This window comes from Notolepis coatsorum (assembly GCF_963971535.1).
Source record: "Notolepis coatsorum genome assembly, chromosome: 15".
NCBI classification, from domain to species: Eukaryota; Metazoa; Chordata; class Actinopteri; order Aulopiformes; family Paralepididae; genus Notolepis; species Notolepis coatsorum.
Genome location: NC_140179.1, coordinates 70,755,094 through 70,780,447, shown reverse-complemented (window position 1 = coordinate 70,780,447; position 25,354 = coordinate 70,755,094). Strand labels below are relative to the sequence as shown.

The 25,354-nt window shown below is 43.0% G+C and overlaps 1 protein-coding gene across 7 annotated transcripts in view; it reads left to right on the top strand.

Moving 5' to 3' along the window:
• Nucleotides 1-21,155, top strand: part of tulp3 (TUB like protein 3) — a 72,673-nt gene extending 51,518 nt beyond the window's left edge. For all 7 annotated transcript variants that reach the window (XM_084330040.1, XM_084330041.1, XM_084330039.1 and 4 more), the window contains 7 exons: nt 6,252-6,385; nt 6,873-7,064; nt 7,921-8,033; nt 14,352-14,469; nt 15,966-16,064; nt 17,523-17,694; nt 18,616-21,155. In XM_084330040.1, the coding sequence (XP_084186166.1) occupies nt 6,252-6,385; nt 6,873-7,064; nt 7,921-8,033; nt 14,352-14,469; nt 15,966-16,064; nt 17,523-17,694; nt 18,616-18,749 (962 nt within the window). In that variant the 3' untranslated portion in view covers nt 18,750-21,155. The remainder of the gene's footprint in view (nt 1-6,251; nt 6,386-6,872; nt 7,065-7,920; nt 8,034-14,351; nt 14,470-15,965; nt 16,065-17,522; nt 17,695-18,615) is intronic.
• The last annotated feature ends 4,199 nt before the right edge of the window (nt 21,156-25,354 follow it).

Sequence of the window (25,354 nt, the reverse complement as noted above, 5' to 3'; positions counted from 1 at the left end):
TTTCAAAATACATGCATATATTTAATAACCCTATTCAATCAAATGTGTTATTTCTATTTGTATTTATTTGTACACTACAAATATAAACATTGTTAACATTTGTCACACGCTGTCGTGCAGATGAGCGTCTGTCTTGGTGTCCGCTGTGTTGTCAGCTTTGAGTCGTCTGCATATTGGAGAAGATTGTCAGGTTAGACTCCATGCCCATGAGCAGCCCTCTATGCCATTTCCACACGGCTTGCTTTAATAAGCCGCTGCCTCACACAACGTTGTTAGGATACGTTAATTGGAGTCACTATTGGAGAGAAGCTAACATTTGCAATCTTTTTGTTCTTTTTTTCTTGGTTAATATCACGCCGGTCGCTATGTGGACATACTGCAGCTCCACAGCTCCAGGGCTTGTCCCTCGTGAAATGCCCCGCTGTAAATATTGTTTTTGGCTGTGGTCTCATTATGCATCTCGTGGGCATGTGGGTCACTTCAGCCCCCCCCCCCCCCCCCCCCCCTCCCTCTCTGGCTGAGCACTCCTAGTGATACAGTGATTGTTTTATAGTTTCTTTGGCTTCTAAGTAATCCATACGTCCGGCCTAAAGCCACAGCCCTAGCCAATAGATACAATTCAGGGTGAAAAGACTGAGACGTCGTGGTCTGGCCAGACCAGCTCGAGGACGGCGCTGCCCGACTGCTCGACCACACAGAGCTGCCTCCTTCTCACGTTGGCCGACGAGAGCGAGCGCTCGGCGGGATTTCCTCTCTCGTCCTTATTTCACTTCCACCCAAAATCGAGGTGGAAAAAATCTGCGCGTTGGCGTTGACACTAATGTAATGGGAAAGACGGATCTGGATCTACCAAACGGATTGATATTCTTTTCTCTTAGTAGTTCGTAAAGAGAAAATTATATTTGTATTTGATCGCAAGCATCTTTGTCGCAAACAACGGGCGATTGTAATCAAATAGGTGATTAGAATTAAATGACAACCATATTATATGGCAAAACACAGCACTAGAATACTATGAATAGGTGTTGATTAGAGAGACAGTATTGTATAACCAAGTATCTCACTCATGCTGCCGCTGTAGAGCTGTGACCAATAGGGGTCTGTGTTTGAGGTCAGTGGCAGAATGTGTACCTCTAATGGTTTTAATAGTGAACCAGGGCTGAGGGCCTGAACACATGCTGCGCGTTATAGCGCCTATTAAAATGTCAGGTGTGTCGGTGCCTATACAGGTTATGCCTGACGTTGCTAAGCAACTACTTCTCAAAAGGGGTAATCATTTATCAGTTGTTCCATTAGAAGCTCGTGGTAGCCCTGCTCTAGTATGACTAAGTATGATCTGGTATCTAGTATGATCTGCTATCTATCTAGTAGTGGTTTAATCTTTTTTTTTTTTTTTTTTTTTGAGTACATGTTTTATATAATTTCAATTGAACAGTAATTTAATTTCAAACCCCCCCAGTTGCTGAAGGGCTCTGGGGCTGCATAACTTTTTTTTTTGTATAAGGAAGTTGCATTGTTCATTTCAATACCTGTAATAGTACAGTAGTCCACACACACACACACACACACACACACACACACACACACACACACACACACACACACACACACACACGTGTGCATTCAGTTAAGTCGGAATATGACTGTAATACAAAAGGTTCAGTTTGTCAGGTACATGCAACACAGATTACAGTGTTGACATCTGTCTGCTTGAGAAAATCCCATTTGCTGCAATAAAAATGATTGAAGTGAGATGAACAGACTGAAAACTTTATTTTATTAGATAAAACATGTTGAAAAAGTTTTACTTTGCAGTTGAAAAAAGGTAATATGTTTTTTTTTATCCACTTTTTCTCCCCATTTTCAATTTTTCTCCCATCCCAATTTCGTATTTCCAATTCTTCCCTCACCTGTCTTGAACGTTGCTAGACTATGCCTCCCACTGGTCGGCTGTAGTGAGGATAGAAGCCTTGCATCACGTGTCCCCTCCGGTACACGAGGAGGCAGCCTGTCACATCTTTTCACCGCAGCAGCTCGAACTCTGTGGCGAGGAGTAACGCGTGGGAGGCTCACGCTGCCCCCGATACTTCCTGTTTCCGCCGCACTGGCGTCACCCAACCGACCTGTAGGAGTCGCTGTCCACAACGTCCAATCCCCACCCACCGGCTTTCCCACCCTCTAACACTGCCAATTGTGTTAGTATGACGGCCGGCCAAGCCGGTAGCAACACCGAGAGCTGGGCTCGATACCAGCATATCCTGCGTTAGTGACGAGCGCCTTGCCCACTGCGCCACTCAGCCGCACGCCCCCTCTATGGTTGTAGCGCACTCAACAACAGAGCGAGTGGAAATACTGACACTTCCTCAAACGGGTTGACCTGCGCGGGTGCCGACAGAGAGAGCAGAGAACGAGCGAGTGAAAGAGAGTGAGAGACAGAGAGGGAGAGGGAGAAAGAGAGGGACACGGAGCACCCCACACACACTCCCGACCGCGAGCGCGGGGAAACACACACACACACACGCAGTCGGGAGCACTCGGCATATCACTGTCAACCTGCTGCAAAATATCATTGCGCACGCTCCCACGCGCGCGCCCATATTCCGATCCGTGCAATAATATTCACAGCGGTATATATTGACCCCTGTTCCATAGACTCATAGGAATTGTGTAACATTGCCCAAATAGTGAAAGGAATAGCAAAACATGGGATCTTTAAGTATCGTGATAATATCGTATCGTGAGGCCTCTGGTGATTCCCACCCTTACTATCTGGTATGATCTGGTATGATCTGGTATGATCGGCTGGTATCTGGTATGATCTGGTATCAATGATCTGGTATCTAGTATGATCTGGTATCAATGATCTGGTATCGAGTATGATCTGGTATCTGGTATGATCTGGTATCAAGTATGATCTGGTATCAAGTATGATCTGGTATCTGGTATGATCTGGTATCAATGATCTGGTATATAGTATGATCTGGTATCAATGATCTGGTATCTAGCATGATCTGGTATCAATGATCTGGTATCTAGTATGATCTGGTATCAATGATCTGGTATCGAGTATGATCTGGTATCAATGATCTGGTATCTAGTATGATCTGGTATCAATGATCTGCTATCTAGTATGATCTGGTATCTAGTATGATCTGGTATCAATGATCTGGTATCTGGTATGATCTGGTATCTAGTATGATCTGGTATCAATGATCTGGTATCTAGTATGATCTGGTATCAATGATCTGGTATCGAGTATGATCTGGTATCAATGATCTGGTATCTAGTATGATCTGGTATCAATGATCTGCTATCTAGTATGATCTGGTATCAATGATCTGGTATCTGGTATGATCTGGTATCTAGTATGATCTGGTATCAATGATCTGGTATCTAGTATGATCTGTTATCAAGTATGATCTGGTATTAATGATCTGGTATCTAGTGGTATCTAGTATGATCTGGTATCTAGTATGATCTGGTATCTAGTATGATCTGGTATCAATGATCTGGTATCTGGTATGATCTGGTATCAATGATCTGGTATCGAGTATGATCTGGTATCTGGTATGATCTGGTATCAAGTATGATCTGGTATCAAGTATGATCTGGTATCTGGTATGATCTGGTATCAATGATCTGGTATATAGTATGATCTGGTATCAATGATCTGGTATCTAGCATGATCTGGTATCAATGATCTGGTATCTAGTATGATCTGGTATCAATGATCTGGTATCGAGTATGATCTGGTATCAATGATCTGGTATCTAGTATGATCTGGTATCAATGATCTGCTATCTAGTATGATCTGGTATCTAGTATGATCTGGTATCAATGATCTGGTATCTGGTATGATCTGGTATCTAGTATGATCTGGTATCAATGATCTGGTATCTAGTATGATCTGGTATCAATGATCTGGTATCGAGTATGATCTGGTATCAATGATCTGGTATCTAGTATGATCTGGTATCAATGATCTGCTATCTAGTATGATCTGGTATCAATGATCTGGTATCTGGTATGATCTGGTATCTAGTATGATCTGGTATCAATGATCTGGTATCTAGTATGATCTGTTATCAAGTATGATCTGGTATTAATGATCTGGTATCTAGTGGTATCTAGTATGATCTGGTATCTAGTATGATCTGGTATCTAGTATGATCTGGTATCAATGATCTGGTATCTGGTATGATCTGGTATCAATGATCTGGTATCAATGATCTGGTATCTAGTATGATCTGGTATCTAGTATGATCTGGTATCAATGATCTGGTATCAATGATCTGGTATCAAGTATGATCTGGTATCTAGTATGATCTGGATGGCATTGAATTTTTTTAATTTTAATGACAAAAAGACGGAGGTCATGGTTTTTGGTGGCCCCGCTGTGACCTCACTGCTAGATCTGGGTTCGCTGGCACAACATGTCAAACCAATAGTAAAGAACCTAGGTGTAAAGATCGACCCAGACCTTAAATTTGACAGCCAGATCAAGGCCGTGGTTAAAACAAGTTTTTTCCAGTTGAGGCAGCTGGCCAAAATTAAGCCCATCCTGCACGCCCAGCATTTTGAAGCAGTAATCCATGCATTTGTGACTACCAGGCTGGATTACTGCAATGCACTTTATATAGGGGTGAGTGGATCCTCAGTGGCTCGCCTTCAGATGGTGCAGAACGCCGCTGCCCGTCTTTTAACTGGCACTCGTAAATACGACCACATCTCACCGATTTTATTTTCACTCCACTGGCTCCCAGTGCACTTTAGGATTCATTTTAAAATTCTTTTATTTGCTTTTAAAGCCCTTCATGACCTTGCTCCACCCTACCTCTCTGAGCTGTTGCAGGTCTATACACCTTCTCGCTCTCTCAGGTCAGCTGACCAGCTGCTCCTAGTAGTGCCTACAACTAGGCGTAAGCTCAGGGGGGACCGTGCTTTCTCCGTTGCCGCCCCCAAAATGTGGAATGAGCTGCCACTGCAGATTAGGCAGGCCTCATCACTGCCCCGTTTTAAAGGCCTCCTTAAGACCCACCTCTTCTCTCTGGCTTTCGACACCATGTAGCTTGTTGATTTTATGATCTTATTGTCTTACTGTGTTGTTGTTGTTGTATCGTTTTGTTACTGTTTCCCTTGCTTTTAAATATTTTTTTTTAAGTACTCTGATCTATTTAAACTTGTATTGCTGCCTATATTTACCTAATGTTTTTTATCTCTGTTTTGGTACTTTTTTTTTAATCTATTTTTAGTGCTGCTAATAGTTTTTAATATGCTCCCCCTGTACAGCACTTTGTGCCCCTGTGGCTGTTAAAGCGCTTTATAAATAAAGTTGGATTGGATTGGATTGGATTAGTATGATCTGGTATCAATGATCTGGTATCTAGTATGATCTGGTATCAATGATCTGGTATCAAGTATGATCTGGTATCAAGTATGATCTGGTATCAATGATCTGGTATCAATGATCTGGTATCAATGATCTGGTATCAAGTATGATCAGGTATCAATGATCTGGTATCAAGTATGATCTGGTATCAATGATCTGGTATCTAGTATGATCTGGTATCAATGATTTGGTATCTAGTATGATCTGGTATCAAGTATGATCTGGTATCTAGTATGATCTGGTATCTAGTATGATCTGGTATCAATGATCTGGTATCTAGTATGATCTGGTATCTAGTATGATCTGGTATCTAGTATGATCTGGTATCAATGATCTGGTATCTAGTATGATCTGGTATCAATGATCTGGTATCTAGTATGATCTGGTATCAATGATCTGGTATCAAGTATGATCTGGTATCAAGTATGATCTGGTATCAAGTATGATCTGGTATCAATGATCTGGTATCAAGTATGATCTGGTATCTAATTGATTTGTTTCAGTGAAGGAAGGGTGCAAAATATTATCAGAATATTTCATAGCGACAAAAAGGCCTTAATATTTCTGACATTGCATCAGTTCATTAGCAATTAGTTGCTCAAAGGCCATTAGATTAAGTGCAAAAACTGCAAATGGGCTACTCTTACTCTTCATTACTCTTACTTAACGACTAATCACATTTGTTTTAATAATGTGACATTTTTTAGTAAAATAAAAGGTCTTTGGAAAGAACTCTGTAAGCCTGTGGGATCAATTCTGGGGACTTTTGGATGTTCATAGAGCTTTGAGTGGGATCAGTGCTCCTGACAACATCATCAGTGTAGCGACACCATTCTCTCACACCTCTTCTCCCCCTCACCAGGTCTGTCGGGGAGCATGAACTACGACGAGGCCAGTGAGGAGGAGGAGGATGGGGAGGAAGATCGGACACGCTCTCTGTCCCCCAACACAGACCCCGCTAGACCCGCCTCTGCCACCAGCATCAAGTCAAATTCGGTGAGTAGCCCTAGTGGACGTCGTCAACGTCCTCAGTCGTCACCGTCCTCCTACCTTGTTTGCAGTTTTGCTACAGAGTCGGCGGAAGATCAAGTTCAAGTTTAGTTTTATTTGTCACATATAAGGTACATTGTACATTATAGTGAAATGCTTGGTTCCGTATGAGCCTCCTGAAATTGTGCTTCATACCGTAAAAATAAGTTAAAGAATAAAGACCAACACTATACTAAATATAACAATATACTAAAGTACAAAATGCTAAACAAAATGCAAAAATGAGGTAGAGGGGTAGTGCAAATATTTTGGTAATAAATATATGGTGTAGTGATAAAGTGTCTAAAGTGAGTGTGTGCATGTGGATGTGTGTGCAATGAACGTAGATGGATGGGTTAGTGTTGCATTAGTGGGTCCTTCCCGATCAACCGCCAAATATGCAACATGGCCTTTGGCCCGTTTTATGTGAGATGGATGTTTTTGCTTCTCCCAGGAGCTGGTGAGCCCCGGGTCGCCCACGGCGGAGAGCCCGCTGATCGAGGTGGACGACCTGGAGGAGTTTGTCCTGCGTCCCGCCCCGCGCGGAGTCACCGTCAAGTGCCGCATCAGCCGGGACAAGAAGGGCATGGACCGCGGGCTCTACCCCACCTACTTCATGCACATGGAGAGGGAAGACGGAAAGAGGGTGAGAGGAGGAGGAGGAGGGGGGGGGGGGCACTGGTGCGTGGTGGTGACCTCTGACCTCAGAATGAAATAGCAATTTCTCCCCAACCAATTGCAATTTTTTTAATTCTTACAGAAATCTCAAATATATATAAAGTTTTTGATGCCAAATCACAGCATATTGCTCCGCGTTTATCAATTCTCGAGTGGTCAAAAAATGGTTAAATGTTTTTGTAACAAATTGTATCAACCCGAGACATAATTTTCTATCACCACAACATTTTCCTTTTTGATCAAATGAATCATCCTGTGTTTTTTTTTTTTTTTATAATTTTCTTTTTTTTAATTTATTTTCTTTCTTTTCTTCCACATGAAACAACACAGCAACAATAACAATAAACAGGACTTCACAGGACATAGTACTAACCATAACAACGATAATGTCAATGGAAAAAACTAAAAATAATAAAACAATACAAAAATCAAATTGTGTTACTTACCACAGACACCACAAAAGACATCCCCCCCCCTCCCACCCCCGGACCCCCCAGGATCAGCACCCCGACTCCGCTTCACCGCTACATCATGGCCTTCACTTTCTCAGCCACTGAGACCCATAATTCAATAATGGATTGCCCAATCCCCATCACCCGGGCAGTAGAGATCCTGTGTCGTTAATGATTCACCAGCAACTTCAAATATGAAAGAAAAGCAATGACATGCATGATAGATTTTTCTATACGGACGACTCCCTGTTCAAAGAGATGGGGGTTAGGTCTTGCTAGTCCCTGTTCCCTGAGAGCGAACCGACTTCTCTTTAGACAGACTTGGAGAACACGTAGACTGCATTTATCCATTTCTCTCTCTCTCTTTTCCAGGTCTTTCTATTAGCGGGGAGGAAGAGGAAAAAGAGCAAGACGTCCAACTACCTTATCTCAGTGGACGCCACCGATCTGTCGCGAGAGGGAGAGAGTTTCATGGGTAAACTGAGGTGAGAACACACTGCTGCTCTGCTGCGCCAGTGTAAATATACATGAATACAACAGTTCACTTCACCTGTATTATTCTGCTTTGTTTACTATCATTATTTATAATAAGACACAAGACACAAGATGCCTTAACTCATTCTGCGCCATCGCTTAATGCGCCAGAGGGCGCTAGTATGCCATTGCTTTAATCAATGGGGGGACTGCGAGATTTGCGAGTGCTTAAAATATATCTTATATTATAGCTATGGGTCTAATACACCCGTCGATTGTCAGTGAGCTGCTTCCAGTCAACATGTACAAAACTGATTGTTTTTTCATCCGTACATTTCCGTTTTATACCGTTTTGAATATGAGTATAGTTTTGGTGATTCTTAGTAATCCCAGGAAAAGATGCGATAATAGCCCTTTAGTGGAATACACTAAACACGTTGACATTTTTCGCCTGATTATCGAATCTTCCTGAAATCAACGCTAGATTATCATTATTATCCTTCCTCATGCAAGAATGAAATGGCCCTCGTAGCGTGGGGCTCCCCCCGCCACCTCCTGCACTCAACGGTAAACAGCCACACACACACACACAGACAGCGGCGATCGCGGTAGAAAGAAATATCAGATCAACGCAAGATTTTATATAGTGTTCTTCCCTTGTCTCTGATGTAATGCAAAAGAAATAATCCAATTATCTGATCGCCATTCCAAATATCGTGGAGGTCCGTCCCACATTACCAAGCGTTACACATGAACGGGCGGGCGGGGTTAGTGTACCATGCCATCGTTGTAAAGGCCTGCCTCGTCTGAGTATTTAAACCCCGCCCGCACGGCTCGGATCGTCTCAGAAAAGAAACTACACCATTTCTAATGGAGTGCAATACCAGCTGGAAGGCGTAGGCGGCGGTATTTGCCCTTTTGCGAGCTCAGACCCATTCCCAATGATAACATCAGGCTGGATGGATGAAAATGAATGGATATAGCTAATAAAAGAAATAACGATTAAAACCCGACTATACTCATGATTGGTGCTGAACGGTTGGCGAGTTAACTCGACTATACTCGTGACTGGCGTTGAATGAGTTAATGATAAGGCTAAGCACTCAATGAAGAAACCCACTCCCATTACCAAAACATGCCACTTAGTCACAGTAATTAATTATACAGATTGTCACAAATATGATTATATTATCATTAGAGACATTTCCCCTATATGTTACACTGACCGATTATAAGCAATGACCTCACTAGTCAAAAGTATTTATTTTATTTATTTAGTATTTATTATTCACATTAAATAACAACGAAACATGCTGTGATTTGGGGATAATATCAAAATATGTAATGTCAGGGGCGGCTAAGTGACGCAGTGGGCAAGGCGCTCGCCACTAACGCAGGAGATGCTGGGTTCAAGCCCAGCTCTCGGCGTTGCTTCCGGCTTGGCTAGTCGTTCATACTAATACAATTGGCAGTATTAGGGGGTGGGAAAGCCGGTGGGTGGGGATCGGACGTTGTGGACAGCGACTCCTACAGGTCGGTTGGTGCGCCTGTACAGCAGAATCAGGAAGCAACGGGGGCAGCGTGAGCCTCCCACGCGTTACTCCTCGCCGCTGGGAGATCGCGCTGTACAGGTGAAAAGATGCGACAGCTGCCTCCTCGTGTACCGGAGGGGACACGTGATGCAAGGCTTGGTCCACATTGCAGCCGACCAGTGGGAGGCATGGTCTAACAACGTTCGAGACAGGGGAGGGTAGAATTGGATAACACGAAATTGGGATGGGAGAAAAATAGAAAATGGGGAGAAAAAGTAGATAAAAAAAAAAGAGTATGTAATGTCGATGTAAATTTGGTCATAATATACAGATTACAGAATACGAATGGAAGAGCCCAGTAGAACCCTCATAGTTAACCCCCCGGGACTAAATTGTTATCATCCCAGAGCATTTTTTATTATAAGGACAATTTATATACCGTGATTTATACCATTACAGTCTAAATATACAGTGTCTCAGGAGGAAGAGCGGTTGTCTAGTAATCTGAAGGTTCCTGGTTAGATTCCGGCTCCTCTAACCCCTAACTGCTCCCGATGAGCAGGTTGGCACCTCGCATGGTTGCCTCCGCCGTCGGTGTGTGAATGTCTGAGTGAATGTGAGGAACAAAATTGTAAAGCGCTTTGGATAAAAGCTGCTATATAAATGCACCGTTTACCATTTTTTATTTATACTGTGATATATAATAATATAATATAACTTCAAGTCTAGGGGGGGACGTGCTTTTGCGGTTGCAGCCCCTGACCTCTGGAACAGTATCCCCATGTCCATCAAATCTGCCCCCTCCATCGAGTCTTTTAAATCAAAACTCAAAACCCACCTATATCGCCTGGCCTTCCCTGACTCACTTTGACTCCTGCCGTACTTGTTGACGTGTTGTTTTATTTTTCCGTTGATTTTATTTAATTTTTCTGTTTATTTTATACTTTTCTGTGTACTTAGCTTAGCTATGTGAAGCACTTTGGTTGACAAGCGTCATGTTTAAACGTGCTATACAAATAAATTTGATTGATTGATTGATTGATAATAATAATATAATAATAATAATAATAATAATAAATTGGATTTGCCTTTCTCAGACTCAAGGACACTGTACAAGGAGAGAGAAGCTATATCAGGGGTGGCCAACCCGCGGCTCGCGAGCCGCATGTGGCTCGTTGCCCGTCAATGTGTGGCTCTTCCATCCATAAATGTTTTTTTTATATAATATATATATATTTTTTTCTTTTCTTTGTATGTCACTCATTCCATAAGGATGTAGAATAAACATTTACAGATTTTTTTTTTAAATTGTCTCTTCTTGGTATCTGAATCTAGGGACATCTATGGATCTCAGGGAATGTATTCCCACTCCCAGTAGGGGTGTAACAGTACACAGAAGCCACGGTTCGGTGCGTACCTCGGTATTGGGGTCACGGTTCGGTACAAGTTCGGTACAACAGACCTTTTTTTAAATAATTTTTTTATTATTATTATTTCTTTTTTTTAATAATAATTAATAATTATCATTATATATTTATGGTAATTATTATTATTATTATTATTGATTCGAATAATTTTCTATAGGCTTGCCGTGGTAGTCAGTGATACTGGTGTCATTATGTGTTCAGGCATCCACTGAATAAATTAATTGCCTACTGTCCCTTTAACAACTTATCCTTGCTAAGTTTCAGTTTCACTTCTAGAGAGAATTTAACTTCACGAGACTGAATACTAGAGAACAGATGACATGTTACAACAATGGCAGAGGATTATTTGGATTTAAACACAGTAGCAGTTCAACTGGAGAGGAGCTCAGATGATCAGTCCGGAAAAGTATGTTTATTTTTTTTATTTGATCAACTGTGCCTGAGAGTCCGGCGGGGGAGAATAGTGTGTTTGTTGGCGACGCGTGTGTGTGTCTTTCCATTGGTTTCATTTGGTTGACATTATTGGGCGAACAAGAAAACGAAAGAAAACTGTAAAATTGTATGACCCTGCAGCTGGTGTGTGTGCACTATGAGGCGTATTCTTCGTATGGCTGCGCGTACCGCACCGTGACGGCCGTACCGTAAGTTCGCGGGACAAATACACGTACCGTTACACCCCTAATTCCCAGTGTCAGAAATAGTGTGTCTCTTACTATGCTTGAGTAAATTGTAATGAACCAAAGGAGAATATCAATTTTATTTAAAAAAATATATATATTATCTTTGACTGTGAATAAAGGCCTCTGCATGCTACAGAAACTGCAAAGCAACTGCAACACAACAGCGCGACTTCAACGCAACATGTTGCAGAGGGTCTTGTAGACTGTGTTGTGAGGATGTTGCGTACATCTCCCCAAAATCTAATCTGAACAACCGTTGCGTTGATATTGCGTAGCAGTGATTGGTTGGTAGTGAATGGGGGCGGGGCTGCCTGTCACTTCTAGTGTTCCTGGCTCGCGACCAAAAAAAAACCTTACTGACAGGTGTAGCTCGATAGCTTACAGAGTGGATTGTCATTTATAAGATAGTTTAAAATGAATCAAACACAGGAACGGATCGTCGGCGTCTTCGACACACTCTCTCTCTCCTGGCAATTAAAATAAGCAGCTCTTCCTCCTCGTCGTCAATAGCCTGTTGCTGTAACTGTATTTGCATCTGCACATTAACGTCCATCCCATTAAAGTAAAACCAACGTTAGCCAACGTTAAATGAAAGTTACCTAAACTATAAAACGAATCTAAAATAATGAACTAACTAAGTTAACTAACAAACAAACTTAACTTAACTAAAGTAGATATAACTATATTACACTATATACAAGAACACAAGCAAAAACAAACATAAACAGGGCTATTATTATACTAACGTATGGTTGATTGGTTAATTGCTAGAGTGTGCAGCGGGGCTGGGCGCGTGCCGCACATCCGGGGTACAATGTTGCATCATAGGCTGTGCGTCGATGTTGCAGAAGCATAAAGGCAGAGTGTCTGCAACACCGTTGCATTTTCGATGTTGTGTTGCAGTTGCTTTGCAGTTTCTGTAGCATGCAGAGGCCTTAACACCATGCTGAAATTTACCAGACCTGAAAAATCTAAGCAAATGAATAAAGGGAAGATGATTAAACAGAAGGTTTTGTAGATACAGTACTGAATTCTGCCATCTTTTTATAATGTAAATTTCTCCACCATTATTTCATCATATTGCAACACCGTTTTTTGCTAGACGTTCACAGAAAGGTAGAGAAACTAACTGCGTTCTGTTTTATGACAATAATGTTCAGGTTTGTGGGAGATAATCCCAAAAAATAAGAGAAATAAAAAAGTAAATCCAGAAATCAGATGATTGACAGGGGCTGGCGTGAGCTCGGTAGGGTAGTTTTTCGAAATTCGAAAGCCCTGAGTCTCTTCCTTCAAAGGACTACACTCACTTTTGGCTGCTCCACTTCCTCCTCCTGTCAATATGCGCCGGTTTCTGACTCAATGCCCTGAGATTTCTATAATCTTATATTTCACTAATAACAGTTAAAATCATTGGTAAACAAACGTAATGCTGAAAATATACACTTTTACTGTATATCTCTGGCTTAAGAGGTTAACCCTGTGAGGCCCAAATTAAAAAGACATTAGCAACTTCAGAGGCCAGAGGGTGGGACATATAAACACATTTACTATCAAATAGCATTGTGAGGCTGAACAACGGGACCAATTGACTATGTGCTTAAATTTTTTTTATTTTTGTATCTACTTTTTCTCCTCTTTTTCTATTTTTCTCCCATCCCAATTCCATTGTGCCAATTCTTCCCTCCCCTGTCTTGAACCTCCCATCCCAATTCCATTGTGCCAATTCTTCCCTCCCCTGTCTTGAACGTTGCTCGCATATGCCCCCCACTGGCCGGTTGTAGGGAGGATAGAAGCCTTGCATCACGTGTCCCCTCCGGTACACGAGGAGGCAGCCTGTCACATCTTTTCACCTGCCAGTGCGGACTCTCATTGGCGAGGTGTAACGTGTGGGAGGCTCACACTACCCCCGCCATTTCCTGTCACTGCTGTGCAGGCGTCCCCCAACCGACCTGTAGGAGTCGCTGTCCACAACGTCCAGATTACCACCCATCGACTTCCACCCTCTAACTCTGCCAATTGAGTCAGTATGATGGCTGGCCCAAGCTGGAGGCAACGCCGACAGCCGGAGTCGAACCCAGTGTATCTTGCGTTGGTGACAAGCGCAATGTCCACTGCGCCACCCAGCCGCCCCTTGCTTAACATTTTTTAAATAAACATTTACAGACTTTTTTTTTTAAATGGCTAAAAGTGATTTTGTAATTTTGCAACCGTGAGTCTCACAGGGTACTTTTAACCCTGTGAGGCCCAAATAAAAAAGACATTAGCAACTTCAGAGGCCAGAGGGTGAGACCTATAAACACATGAAGGGTGCACCGTGACTGAAAAAAAAAAGTTGAGAAACGCTGGTATATGTTGTGGCTCTTTGTGGTACCACAGTCATTTTTGTGGCTCTTAGTCTCTGACTGGTTGGCCACCCCTGAGCTATATAAAAGAAAGGGTAAATAATTTTTTTTATGAATATGTCTATAGTAACAACAGGAAAAAAACAAATAAGATAAAAAAAAAGGAAGCAAGGTGCTGTCCAATTGGATGAAGTGGTAACAAGAAAATTAACAAAAACATATATATATATATATATATATATATATATATATATATATATATATATTTTAGGGCGCACCACCCACCCCTAGCAGGACTATATCTAGACATTCCTCCAGGCATAAGGCTGCTGCTCTGTGTCCCTGCAGGTCCAACATGATGGGCACCAAGTTCACGGTGTACGACAGCGGCACCAACCCCTGCAAGAACCCAGGAAGCCTGCTGGAGGATAGCAACACACGACAGGAGCTGGCTGCCATCTGCTATGTGAGCCCCCAGACACACACACACACACACACAGCACACACCACACACCACACACACACACACACACACACACACACACACGGAGAGTAACACAAGGTAGGAGCTGGCTGCCATCTGCTGTGTGAGCCCCCAGACACACGCACACACTGACAGTGTAGGAAATAGGCAAAAAGCTCAATTGTCTCCATGGATATCTACTCCTACATTTGCAAGCACAGGGGCAGGAAAATTCCCCCCAAATCATCCCACACATAATTAACTTGTCTGATACTAAAATGCCGTCATATAGGCCTATTGTAGATTAAACATCTGCCACACAATAATATTACAACATCATAGCATAATGCAATGAATCGCTGCTAAACATTATTTTAAACACTCACCAGGGACTAAATCTGCCCAAATACATTTTCCGAAATATCCCTCCGTGCTCACTGGCGTTCGCTTGGTTTCCTTCCCCTGCTTGTTGATGGAAGATAGCCCCCACCACCTGACTGACCTTCTCCCTTACCGCCCCACCCGATCCCTCTGGTCCTCTTCCACTGCTTCCCTCATCGTCCCGTCATCAAAATTCAAAGGTTTTGGTGATCGGGCCTTCTCCCGTGCTGCACCCCGACTCTGGAACACCCTCCCTCAGACCATCAGAGATTCTCCCTCACTCTCCACCTTCAAATCTCGACTCAAAACCTACCTGTTCTCCCTATAGCATTCAACCTTCCCTACCAATAACCACCCTCCTCCAACCTACCATCCCCTTTTCCCCTGCCCCACGTTCTCCCCGACTGCCCCACGTACTTCCCGACTGTCTCCTCTACTGACTCCTGTATTGTTGTCTGTTACTCGTGGTTTTATGTTCTTGTGTATTCATATTGTTCCCCGTTTCCCTGTGGTTCTATGTTTCTCTGTTTCTTTGTTTTTTTTGCCTATTGTCAGCGACTTTGGGTCATTGAAAAGTGCTATACAAAATAAATGAATTAAGGGCGGCTGGGTGGCGCAGCGGAGATTGCGCTCGTCACCAATGCAAGAGACTCCGGTCTCGAATCCGGGTGTCAGCATTGCCTCCGGCTTAGGCCGGCCGTCATACTGGCTCAATTGGCAGAGTCAGCGGGTGGAAGTCGATGGGTGGTAATCTGGACGTTGTGGACAGCGACTCCTACAGGTCGGTTGGGGGACGCCTGCACAGCAGAGACAGGAAATGGCGGGGGTAGTGTGAGCCTCCCACACGTTACACCTCGCCAATGAGAGTCCGCGCTGGCAGGTGAAAAGATGTGACAGGCTGACTCCTCGTGTACCGGAGGGGACACGTGATGCAAGGCTTCTATCCTCCCTACAACCGACCAGTGGGGGGCATATGCGAGCAACGTTCAAGACAGGGGAGGCGAGAATTGGAAACACGAAATTGGGATGGGAGAATTTTTTTTGAAAATAAGGACAAAAAGTGGACAAAAAAAATGAATTATTATTATTAAGATGTGAAATCGTGTTCCACTCTGCAGGAGACCAACGTGCTGGGCTTCAAGGGTCCTCGTAAAATGACGGTGATCATCCCCGGCATGAACATGAACTTCCAGAGAGTCCCGGTCCGCCCCAGCAATGTGAGTCTAATGTTCAGTCTAGCAATGCAAGTCTAATGTTCAGTCTAGCAATGTGAGTCTAATGTTCAGTCTAGCAATGTGAGTAATGTTCAGTCTAGCAATGTGAGTCTAATGTTCAGTCTAGCAATGTGAGTCTAAGGTTCAGTCTAGCAATGTGAGTCTAATGTTCAGTCTAGCAATGTGAGTCTAATGTTCAGTCTAGCAATGTGAGTAATGTTCAGTCTAGCAATGTGAGTCTACGGTTCAGTCTAGCAATGTGAGTAATGTTCAGTCTAGCAATGTGAGTCTAATGTTCAGTCTAGCAATGTGAGTCTAAGGTTCAGTCTAGCAATGTGAGTAATGTTCAGTCTAGCAATGTGAGTCTAATGTTCAGTCTAGCAATGTGAGTCTAAGGTTCAGTCTAGCAATGTGAGTCTAAGGTTCAGTCTAGCAATGTGAGTCTAATGTTCAGTCTAGCAATGTGAGTAATGTTCAGTCTAGCAATGTGAGTCGAATGTTCAGTCTAGCAATGTGAGTAATGTTCAGTCTAGCAATGTGAGTAATGTTCAGTCTAGCAATGTGAGTAATGTTCAGTCTAGCAATGTGAGTAATGTTCAGTCTAGCAATGTGAGTCTAATGTTCAGTCTAGCAATGTGAGTCTAATGTTCAGTCTAGCAATGTGAGTAATGTTCAGTCTAGCAATGTGAGTCTAATGTTCAGTCTAGCAATGTGAGTCTAAGGTTCAGTCTAGCAATGTGAGTCTAGTGTTCAGTCTAGCAATGCGAGTAAGGTTCAGTCTAGCAATGTGAGTCTAAGGTTCAGTCTAGCAATGTGAGTCTAAGGTTCAGTCTAGCAATGTGAGTCTAATGTTCAGTCTAGCAATGTGAGTCTAAGGTTCAGTCTAGCAATGTGAGTCTAAGGTTCAGTCTAGCAATGTGAGTCCTGAACGATAGATAATCGATGTTGAATGGGCCATAGTAATGTCAATTGAGCAATACAATTTAAAAAGTTATAGCCCTGCAAAGAAGGGGAACTTCTCCATAGACAAATAGGGCTGGCGAGGGATGGTAAATTATGAATTTAACCCCGGCGATCAAAGGGTTAATAGCTTTCTTTGAATACAGCTTATCTCCTGTGAAATACAAATGTTCAACAAAACCATCAACATTGACTCAGCTAGACCGCTTTCCTATATTATATTGAAAAATTTTCACTCCATAGATTAATCTAGATAATTTTTTTTAAACGCTTTAAAGAATTAAAATTAATCTCCAGAGTTAAAGCATTAATTTTGACAGCCCTAATATATATATATATGAAGAATATCGGCCTATAGTCCCTAATATCGGCATCGGTCCCATAAATCCATTATGGGTCACGTTCTAACCCAAACTAACAGCTACACCCATAGCTCCTCCTACACTATGACCTGGGAGCCACCTTGACCCCTCTGTGGGTGTGTGATGTTCTGTGTTGCAGGAGCAGGAGAATCTCCTCAGTAAGTGGCAGAACCGCTCGCTGGAGAACCTGATCGAGCTGCACAACAAGGCCCCCGTGTGGAACGACGACACCCAGTCGTATGTCCTCAACTTCCACGGCCGCGTCACTCAAGCCTCGGTGAAGAACTTTCAGATTGTCCACGACAATGACCGTAAGTGTCTCTCTTCTCTCTCTCTCTCTCTCTCTCTCTCTCTCTCTCTATTTCCATTTATGTCTCTCTCCCTCCCTCTCTCTCCCTCCCTCCCTCCCTCCCTCTCTCTCTCTCTCTCTCTCTCTCTCTCTCTCTCTCTCTCTCTCTCCCTCTCTATTTCCATTTATGTCTCCCTCTCTCTCCCTCTCTCCATCTCCCTCTCTCTCTCCCTCTCTCCCTCCCTCTCTCCCTCCCCCCCTCTCTCTCCCTCCCTCTCCCTCTCTCTCCCTCTCCCTCCCTCTCTCTCCCTCTCCCTCTCTCCCTCCCTCTCTCTCCCTCCCTCTCTCTCTCTCTCCCTCCCTCTCTCCCCCTCTCTCTCTCTCTCTCTCTCTCTCTCTCTCTCTCTCTCTCTCTCTCTCTCTCTCTCTCTCTCTCTCCATCTCTCTCCCTCTCTATTTCCATTTATGTCTCTCTCTCTCTCTACATGTGCATCTCCCTGCCCTTCCTTTCTGTTGTCTCTCCAAGACATTGTCTCTCCATTGCTCACATGTACATGTATGAAGTTGTCTCGAGGGGGGGGGTCAGTGACCAGGGGGGGTGTCAGTGACCAGGCGTGTGCAGCAGGACACAAGCCCCCAGACCGCCACGCCGTCTCAAATGATAGATGTGTGTGTGTGTTCACACTAGGGGGTCTTATCTTTCTATCTCAAACCATACACATCTTCATAAACGGTCAGTAATGTGATACAATACCAAAAAAAATACATTTAAATGGTACATTTGAACATGCAACGTTTCAATACTGTTTGATTGGGGGCCGATTTAATTACGATTTGAACGTTCAACACTTGGACGCGATATAATTAGCTTACCCTGAGTCAGGTAGGTTAATGTCCACATGAATGTCTCTGCCCCCCCCCCCCCCCACCCCCCTTCCTCCAGCGGACTACATCGTCATGCAGTTTGGCAGAGTGGCAGAGGATTTCTTTACCCTGGACTACAACTACCCCATGTGTGCCCTTCAAGCCTTCGCCGTTGGCCTGTCCAGCTTCGACAGCAAGCTGGCCTGCGAGTGACACCCCCCCCCCCCCTCCCCCCTACCCCATCTCTCTCCCCCTGTCCTGGCAAGACTGACTCTTAACCCCCCCCCCTTCCTCTGTCCCCTAAAATGCCCTGTCCCGGGACGGAGTGGAGTCAACATACGCATCGACACACTGTTTACATAACGATGTTCCGTGGGCCTGAATCACTTGCACAGTGTACAGTAGTCCTGTCACCAGCAAACCTGCCTACTGAAGGGAAAGCCATGAACAGTAGTGACCACTGCCCCCTGGTGGCCTCGCCTCGCCTCTCTCCCCCCCCACCGCTGCTGCCCCCTGGTGGCCCCACTTCCCCCCCCATCTGTGACACGCTCATCATTCACCTGAAAGTGAAACATTGGTCTAAATCATAACTCCTTTTTAGATTAGTTATAAAAAAAACATTGTCATGCTGTTTTTTGTTGTTGTTGTTGTTTTTCTTTTTTTAAAGGGGCTTATTATACTTATATGACTAAAGAGGTCAGTTGTTGTTTTGCCGTTTTTTTTTTTTTAACCGTTTCATATCCACAGTACGTGCGTGTGTGCGCACGTGCGCGTGAACTAAAAAAGGGAAAGAGAGGTAGACTCTGGTGTTATTTCCTCTGAGTGGGAGACAGACACTCTTTGGCTGAATTATACTCCTGCTTTGGGCTGTCGCGGCGCCTTCCTCTGACGGTCATACCTACACGCTGTCGGCGTCGCTCTGCATGCAGTTAGACTTTTGTCATCGGCTGCACGTCGTTAGACCTCGCCGTGGCCTTGGTCCAGCTAGCGGCGCTGCCCTCTGCGAAGCATCGGCCCCATTTTGACGTTCGAGTGTAAAGTTTGTTTTATCAGAAAGCTGGTGTGAAAGGACCCCTTTCATCTCATCCTTTTAAAGCCTTCTGCCATTTTGTCTGAAGAGTGTTAGCATTATGTACAAATATTGCCTTTTCCGTTGCTTCTGTTGCCGCTTTAATAATGTGATTTTACTATCGGTCTACTTTTAATCGTGTCTTGAAACGTGGCCCTACAGTTTAAATAACGCCTTCTTCACTCGCCACCGGTCTCAACTCCCGCTCATCCATCTGTAGGGTTTTATCCGCTGGTGTTGAAATTATGTTTGTCAAAAAAAAAAAAAAAATGTCTTACTTCTTATCATGTCTTAATTATTTGTGTTCTGTGTTTTCGTGTTTATAGTGTAATTTCTTATTTTTATTTTGTGATATTGTGATTTTTGTTTTGACCAAGTTGGAACCTTGCGGAAAAGCAAACAGAAAAGCAGAGTTGCACATTTGAATAGAGAGAAAAAAGGGATTAATTATATTCTTATACAGTATATATATATATATATAGGTTTATGCCTTAATGTTTGGTCTCCTTTTTTGGTGTCTTTAGAATATCGTATCATCATCATTTTCAAATCAATTTCATTTTAAGAATATACAATTGAAGAATGGCTTGAGATATGCATTGATATGCCAAAATAAAAATGACAAATTTAAAGTCTGGGTTACACAGACCTAAATTAAGACGAGCGTGGACGTCTGCATTTAAATCACTTTTTAGTGTAGAACTGCGGTTCATCCATGTTTGTGAGTCAAATATATGAAATTTGTATTGGAAATGGTTATTCTACCATACAGTCCGCTGAGGGTTACTGTTGCTCCAGAGTCACGAGGGGAGGTAGTTGAGGTTCTTTAACCCTTTCTTACCGTCGGTAGTGTGATAGTAAAGGGTTAACCTTCTGTAGTGTGGCAGTGAAAGGGTTAACCTTCTGTGTATTGTCGCAGTGAAAGGGTTAACCGTTTGGTAGTGCGGCAGTGAAAGGGTTAACACATTTCCAAATTTGGCCTTGGAAAGAGAATTGTCATTGATTGGAAGATCCCTTTTTTCGAAGATGCTTTTTTCAGGGTTAAACTTGATGTTGGGTTATTGGAAAAGGGTATATCTCGTAATGGTCCGCCGGATACCTAGATTTGTTATGATTCTGTTTTCATGAGGAAATTGCAAAGGCCTCATTATTTTCAAAATAATTCCATCACATTTCAAATGCTGAAAAACTTGTGTGCCAGGTTGCCAGTATCCTCAAGGAAGTGGTGTTGTTGTGATTATGTAATCGAGAAGGATGAAAGCATCAAATGTGACTCTTTGAAAGAGGCAAAGCTTTGTACAAAAGAACAGATACTTTTACAACAAGAGATATGGTTTTACTACAAGAGTCCTTTTGGTGAATCACATTCCCTTCTATACAATACAGAAATATAAGTTGGAATAATGAAGATATTATAAGTGGCTGATCAGATGTGTGTGACTTTGATATATATATTAAAAGAAAAAAAGATTAATGTATTCAGTAAAACCCATTTATTTTAATAAATCTGATACAAGTTTTATCTAAAAAATCTCTTAAAGCAGAACATATCCCATTATCTTCATTGGTATACAATGTTTGTTCAGTAACAGAAATAAACACATTTCAAAAAACAGTGAAGTGCCTGCTCTGAATACTTTGGAAATACTCTACATGTCAACACGGATCTATTTGAGGCACAGGGGCGGGGCAAAGAGGGTTGCAACCTCCCCGTCATCATCACGGGACGTCCAGCACTCCGGTCATCACTACAAGACAGCCGGAGACAGGAAGGCATGCAGAGAGGGTCGCTTCCTCCCGGTCTTCATCACGGGACGTCCGACACTCGGGTCATCACTCCGGGACAGCAACTCACAGGGAGACGGGACAGGCGTTAGACAGCTTGCGTGATTGTGGTGGGCGGACATAACAATAGATACAAGTGGTAAGCATATATGTGAATAGAATAGATATAATTCAAGAATCCATCCAATGTATGGGGTCAACTTAATTACACATTGGACCTAAGTGAGGAAAGTCAATTATATAACAGAACAAAATAAAGAAAGTGCTTTGGTACAAGTGAGTACTTATGTCCATGGTACCTTTATGTACAAGTGAGTACTTATGTCCATGGTATGGTACCTTTATGTACAAGTGAGTACTTGTGTCCATGGGGGGGTTGAGTTGGATGTGCTCAATAATCATACTTTTCTTCCATGTCTTCATCTGAACTTTCCACACTGAGGTGGATGCATGGTTCACAGTCTGTTAGTCTACATGTCAGTTCACCTGGTTCTCTCAGTCTGTTAGTCTACACATGTCAGTTCACCTGCTTCTCTCAGTCTGTTAGTCTACACATGTCAGTTCACCTGCTTCTCTCAGTCTGTTAGTCTACACATGTCAGTTCACCTGCTTCTCTCAGTCTGTTAGTCTACACATGTCACTACACCTGGTCCTCAGTCTGTTAGTCTACACATGTCAGTACACCTGGTTCTCACAGTCTGTTAGTCTACACATGTCACTACACCTGGTCCTCAGTCTGTTAGTCTACACATGTCAGTACACCTGGTTCTCTCAGTCTGTTAGTCTACACATGTCACTACACCTGGTCCTCAGTCTGTTAGTCTACACATGTCAGTACACCTGGTTCTCTCAGTCTGTTAGTCTACACATGTCACTACACCTGGTCCTCAGTCTGTTAGTCTACACATGTCAGTACACCTGGTCCTCAGTCTGTTAGTCTACACATGTCAGTACACCTGGTTCTAACAGTCTGTTAGTCTACACATGTCAGTACACCTGGTTCTCTCAGTCTGTTAGTCTACACATGTCACTACACCTGGTCCTCAGTCTGTTAGTCTACACATGTCAGTACACCTGGTTCTAACAGTCTGTTAGTCTACACATGTCAGTACACCTGGTTCTAACAGTCTGTTAGTCTACACATGTCAGTACACCTGGTCCTCAGTCTGTTAGTCTACACATGTCAGTACACCTGGTTCTCACAGTCTGTTAGTCTACACATGTCACTACACCTGGTTCTAACAGTCTGTTAGTCTACACATGTCAGTACACCTGGTTCTAACAGTCTGTTAGTCTACACATGTCAGTACACCTGGTCCTCAGTCTGTTAGTCTACACATGTCAGTACACCTGGTTCTAACAGTCTGTTAGTCTACACATGTCAGTTCACCTGGTTCTCTCAGTCTGTTAGTCTACACATGTCAGTTCACCTGGTTCTCTCAGTCTGTTAGTCTACACATGTCAGTACACCTGGTTCTCTCAGTCTGTTAGTCTACACATGTCAGTACACCTGGTTCTCACAGTCTGTTAGTCTACACATGTCAGTACACCTGGTTCTCTCAGTCTGTTAGTCTACACATGTCAGTACACCTGGTTCTCTCAGTCTGTTAGTCTACACATGTCAGTACACCTGGTTCTCACAGTCTGTTAGTCTACACATGTCAGTACACCTGGTTCTAACAGTCTGTTAGTCTACACATGTCAGTACACCTGGTTCTCTCAGTCTGTTAGTCTACACATGTCAGTACACCTGGTTCTCACAGTCTGTTAGTCTACACATGTCAGTACACCTGCTTCTCTCAGTCTGTTAGTCTACATGTCAGTTCACCTGGTCCTCAGTCTGTTAGTCTACACATGTCACTACACCTGGTTCTCACAGTTTGTTAGTCTACACATGTCACTACACCTGGTCCTCAGTCTGTTAGTCTAGACATGTCAGTACACCTGGTTCACCTGTAAAAGTGATCCTAAGCCTCATACCATCTTTCATTAAAACAGAAGTACATTTTATGTAATGTATAGCCACAGTGTTGTCACTGCCAGTAATAGATAACATTTGTAGAGATAATATTTTTTTTAATCATAAGAATATAGTCTGATCGGGTGGCGCAGTGGGCAAGGCACTCGCCACCAACGCAGGAGATGCTGGGTTCGAGCCCAGCTCTCGGCGTTGCTACCAGCTTGGCTGGTCGTTCATACTAATACAATTGGCAGTATTAGGGGGTGGGAAGCTGGTGGGTGGGGATCGGACGTTGTGGACAGCGACTCCTACAGGTAGGTTGGTGCGCATGCGCAGTAGAATCAGGAAGCGACGGGGGCGGCGTGTAAACTGACGTTTACAAATCCATCAATAACCTCATAATATGCTATTATTATACTATTTTTGAACATGGTAAAGGATTTAAATGTTATTTCAGAGTTGTATCTGCACAGAAGTGTGCATATAATAGCATGCATTACAATACACTTCTGACTTTTAGAGCATGGGCAGGCTGTGGTCTGCTTATTGAATAATTGTCTTACTTTCCCAGCACATGTGTTAATAAATAAATATAAATATATCACTTGTCTACGTTGATTGATTGATGTAAAATATGGTGCAGTGTGTAGTTTTCACTACCAAACATCTACACTCTTGTCTCTTATAGAGCGGGGAAGGAGTTCCATGTTGCCCTTTCATATCCCAGTAGGGATACAAGACAGAAGAAAACAGTTATTCTTGTTATTATACTGTTTACTTAGATCATCAGAGCAAAGGTGCACGGTGGTAAACTGTGGATATTTCATCTTAATATCTTTATAATAATTCTTAATATAGGACTGGTTCATGCGTGTCTAGATTTCTGCATCATCCTTTCTCTGACTTTCCATCCATAGTGTACATTATGGTATGGAGTAATCAACAGGATAATTCTTTGCTAGTCAGTTGTCACAATCTTATCAGTTGTAATATACCCTAGGAATATTGGAATTACTGTCTTCTTGAATTTTCTCCCACTGCTTCCACTGAACATGGATTTTGTCTGCACAAGCCAAGCCAGTGTGAAGATTTTTGCAATATCTAGTTGTAGAAACTACGCACTGCAGGCACTGAAGGTGTGGTGCTGGAGGCAGACACCCCCCCCCCCCCCCCCCCAGATCAGGATATTCTAGATAACAATGCCAGACAGCGCAGAGAGTCTCTCAGACAGGAACAGAAACAAAGTAAAACACGAAAAAGGCATTCAAGAGAAATACAAACTTTAAAAGAGAAGATTACAAATGTAACAAAACAACCTGAGAAAAACAATAATGTGCTGAAAAAAGGCTATAAATACATCACCACTGGACTCTCCAGGCACGGAAACAAAGAATATGCTATCAGGAAGCAAAGTAAGGAATCAGAAAATCCAAAAGGCCCTGCTATTCCACCACATCCTCAGAAGAGAGCTGAAGACAAACAAACAAACCCCTGGCCCACGGCGCCAAAAACCAGCACTGAGTGTGTCATCAGGCACGATTCTTAAAAAGTATCGTCTTCTTCAACAAATTAAAGACTTTGGGTTAACCTATAAGTTAATGAGAGAAAGGGAGCATCCTCAGAAAAAGCCAACATTCATACAGGGTATAACACAGACTGTCCAGGATTTCTTCCTGAACTCTGCACGTGTGACGATGTTTGATGATGGATAGTGCTAATGATGGCTTTGTCATTATAAATGATTTCCCATATCTTTTAAAATCTTCGAAAGGGAATGGGTACATTTGGAAATTTTGCAATACAAAATTATGTAGGTTAGAGTTATCCTATCCCAAAAGATTTACTCATATTTAAATTCCCCATTAAGAAACACATCATTTAGACACTTTGCATGTTAAGGATTTCCTTCAGATTCATGTTGGCATCCATGTATGGCGAAGGCCCGGACTGGCCATCGGGAGCTCTGTCTGTCTGTCACACACACACAAAGGGAGCCGCATGTGA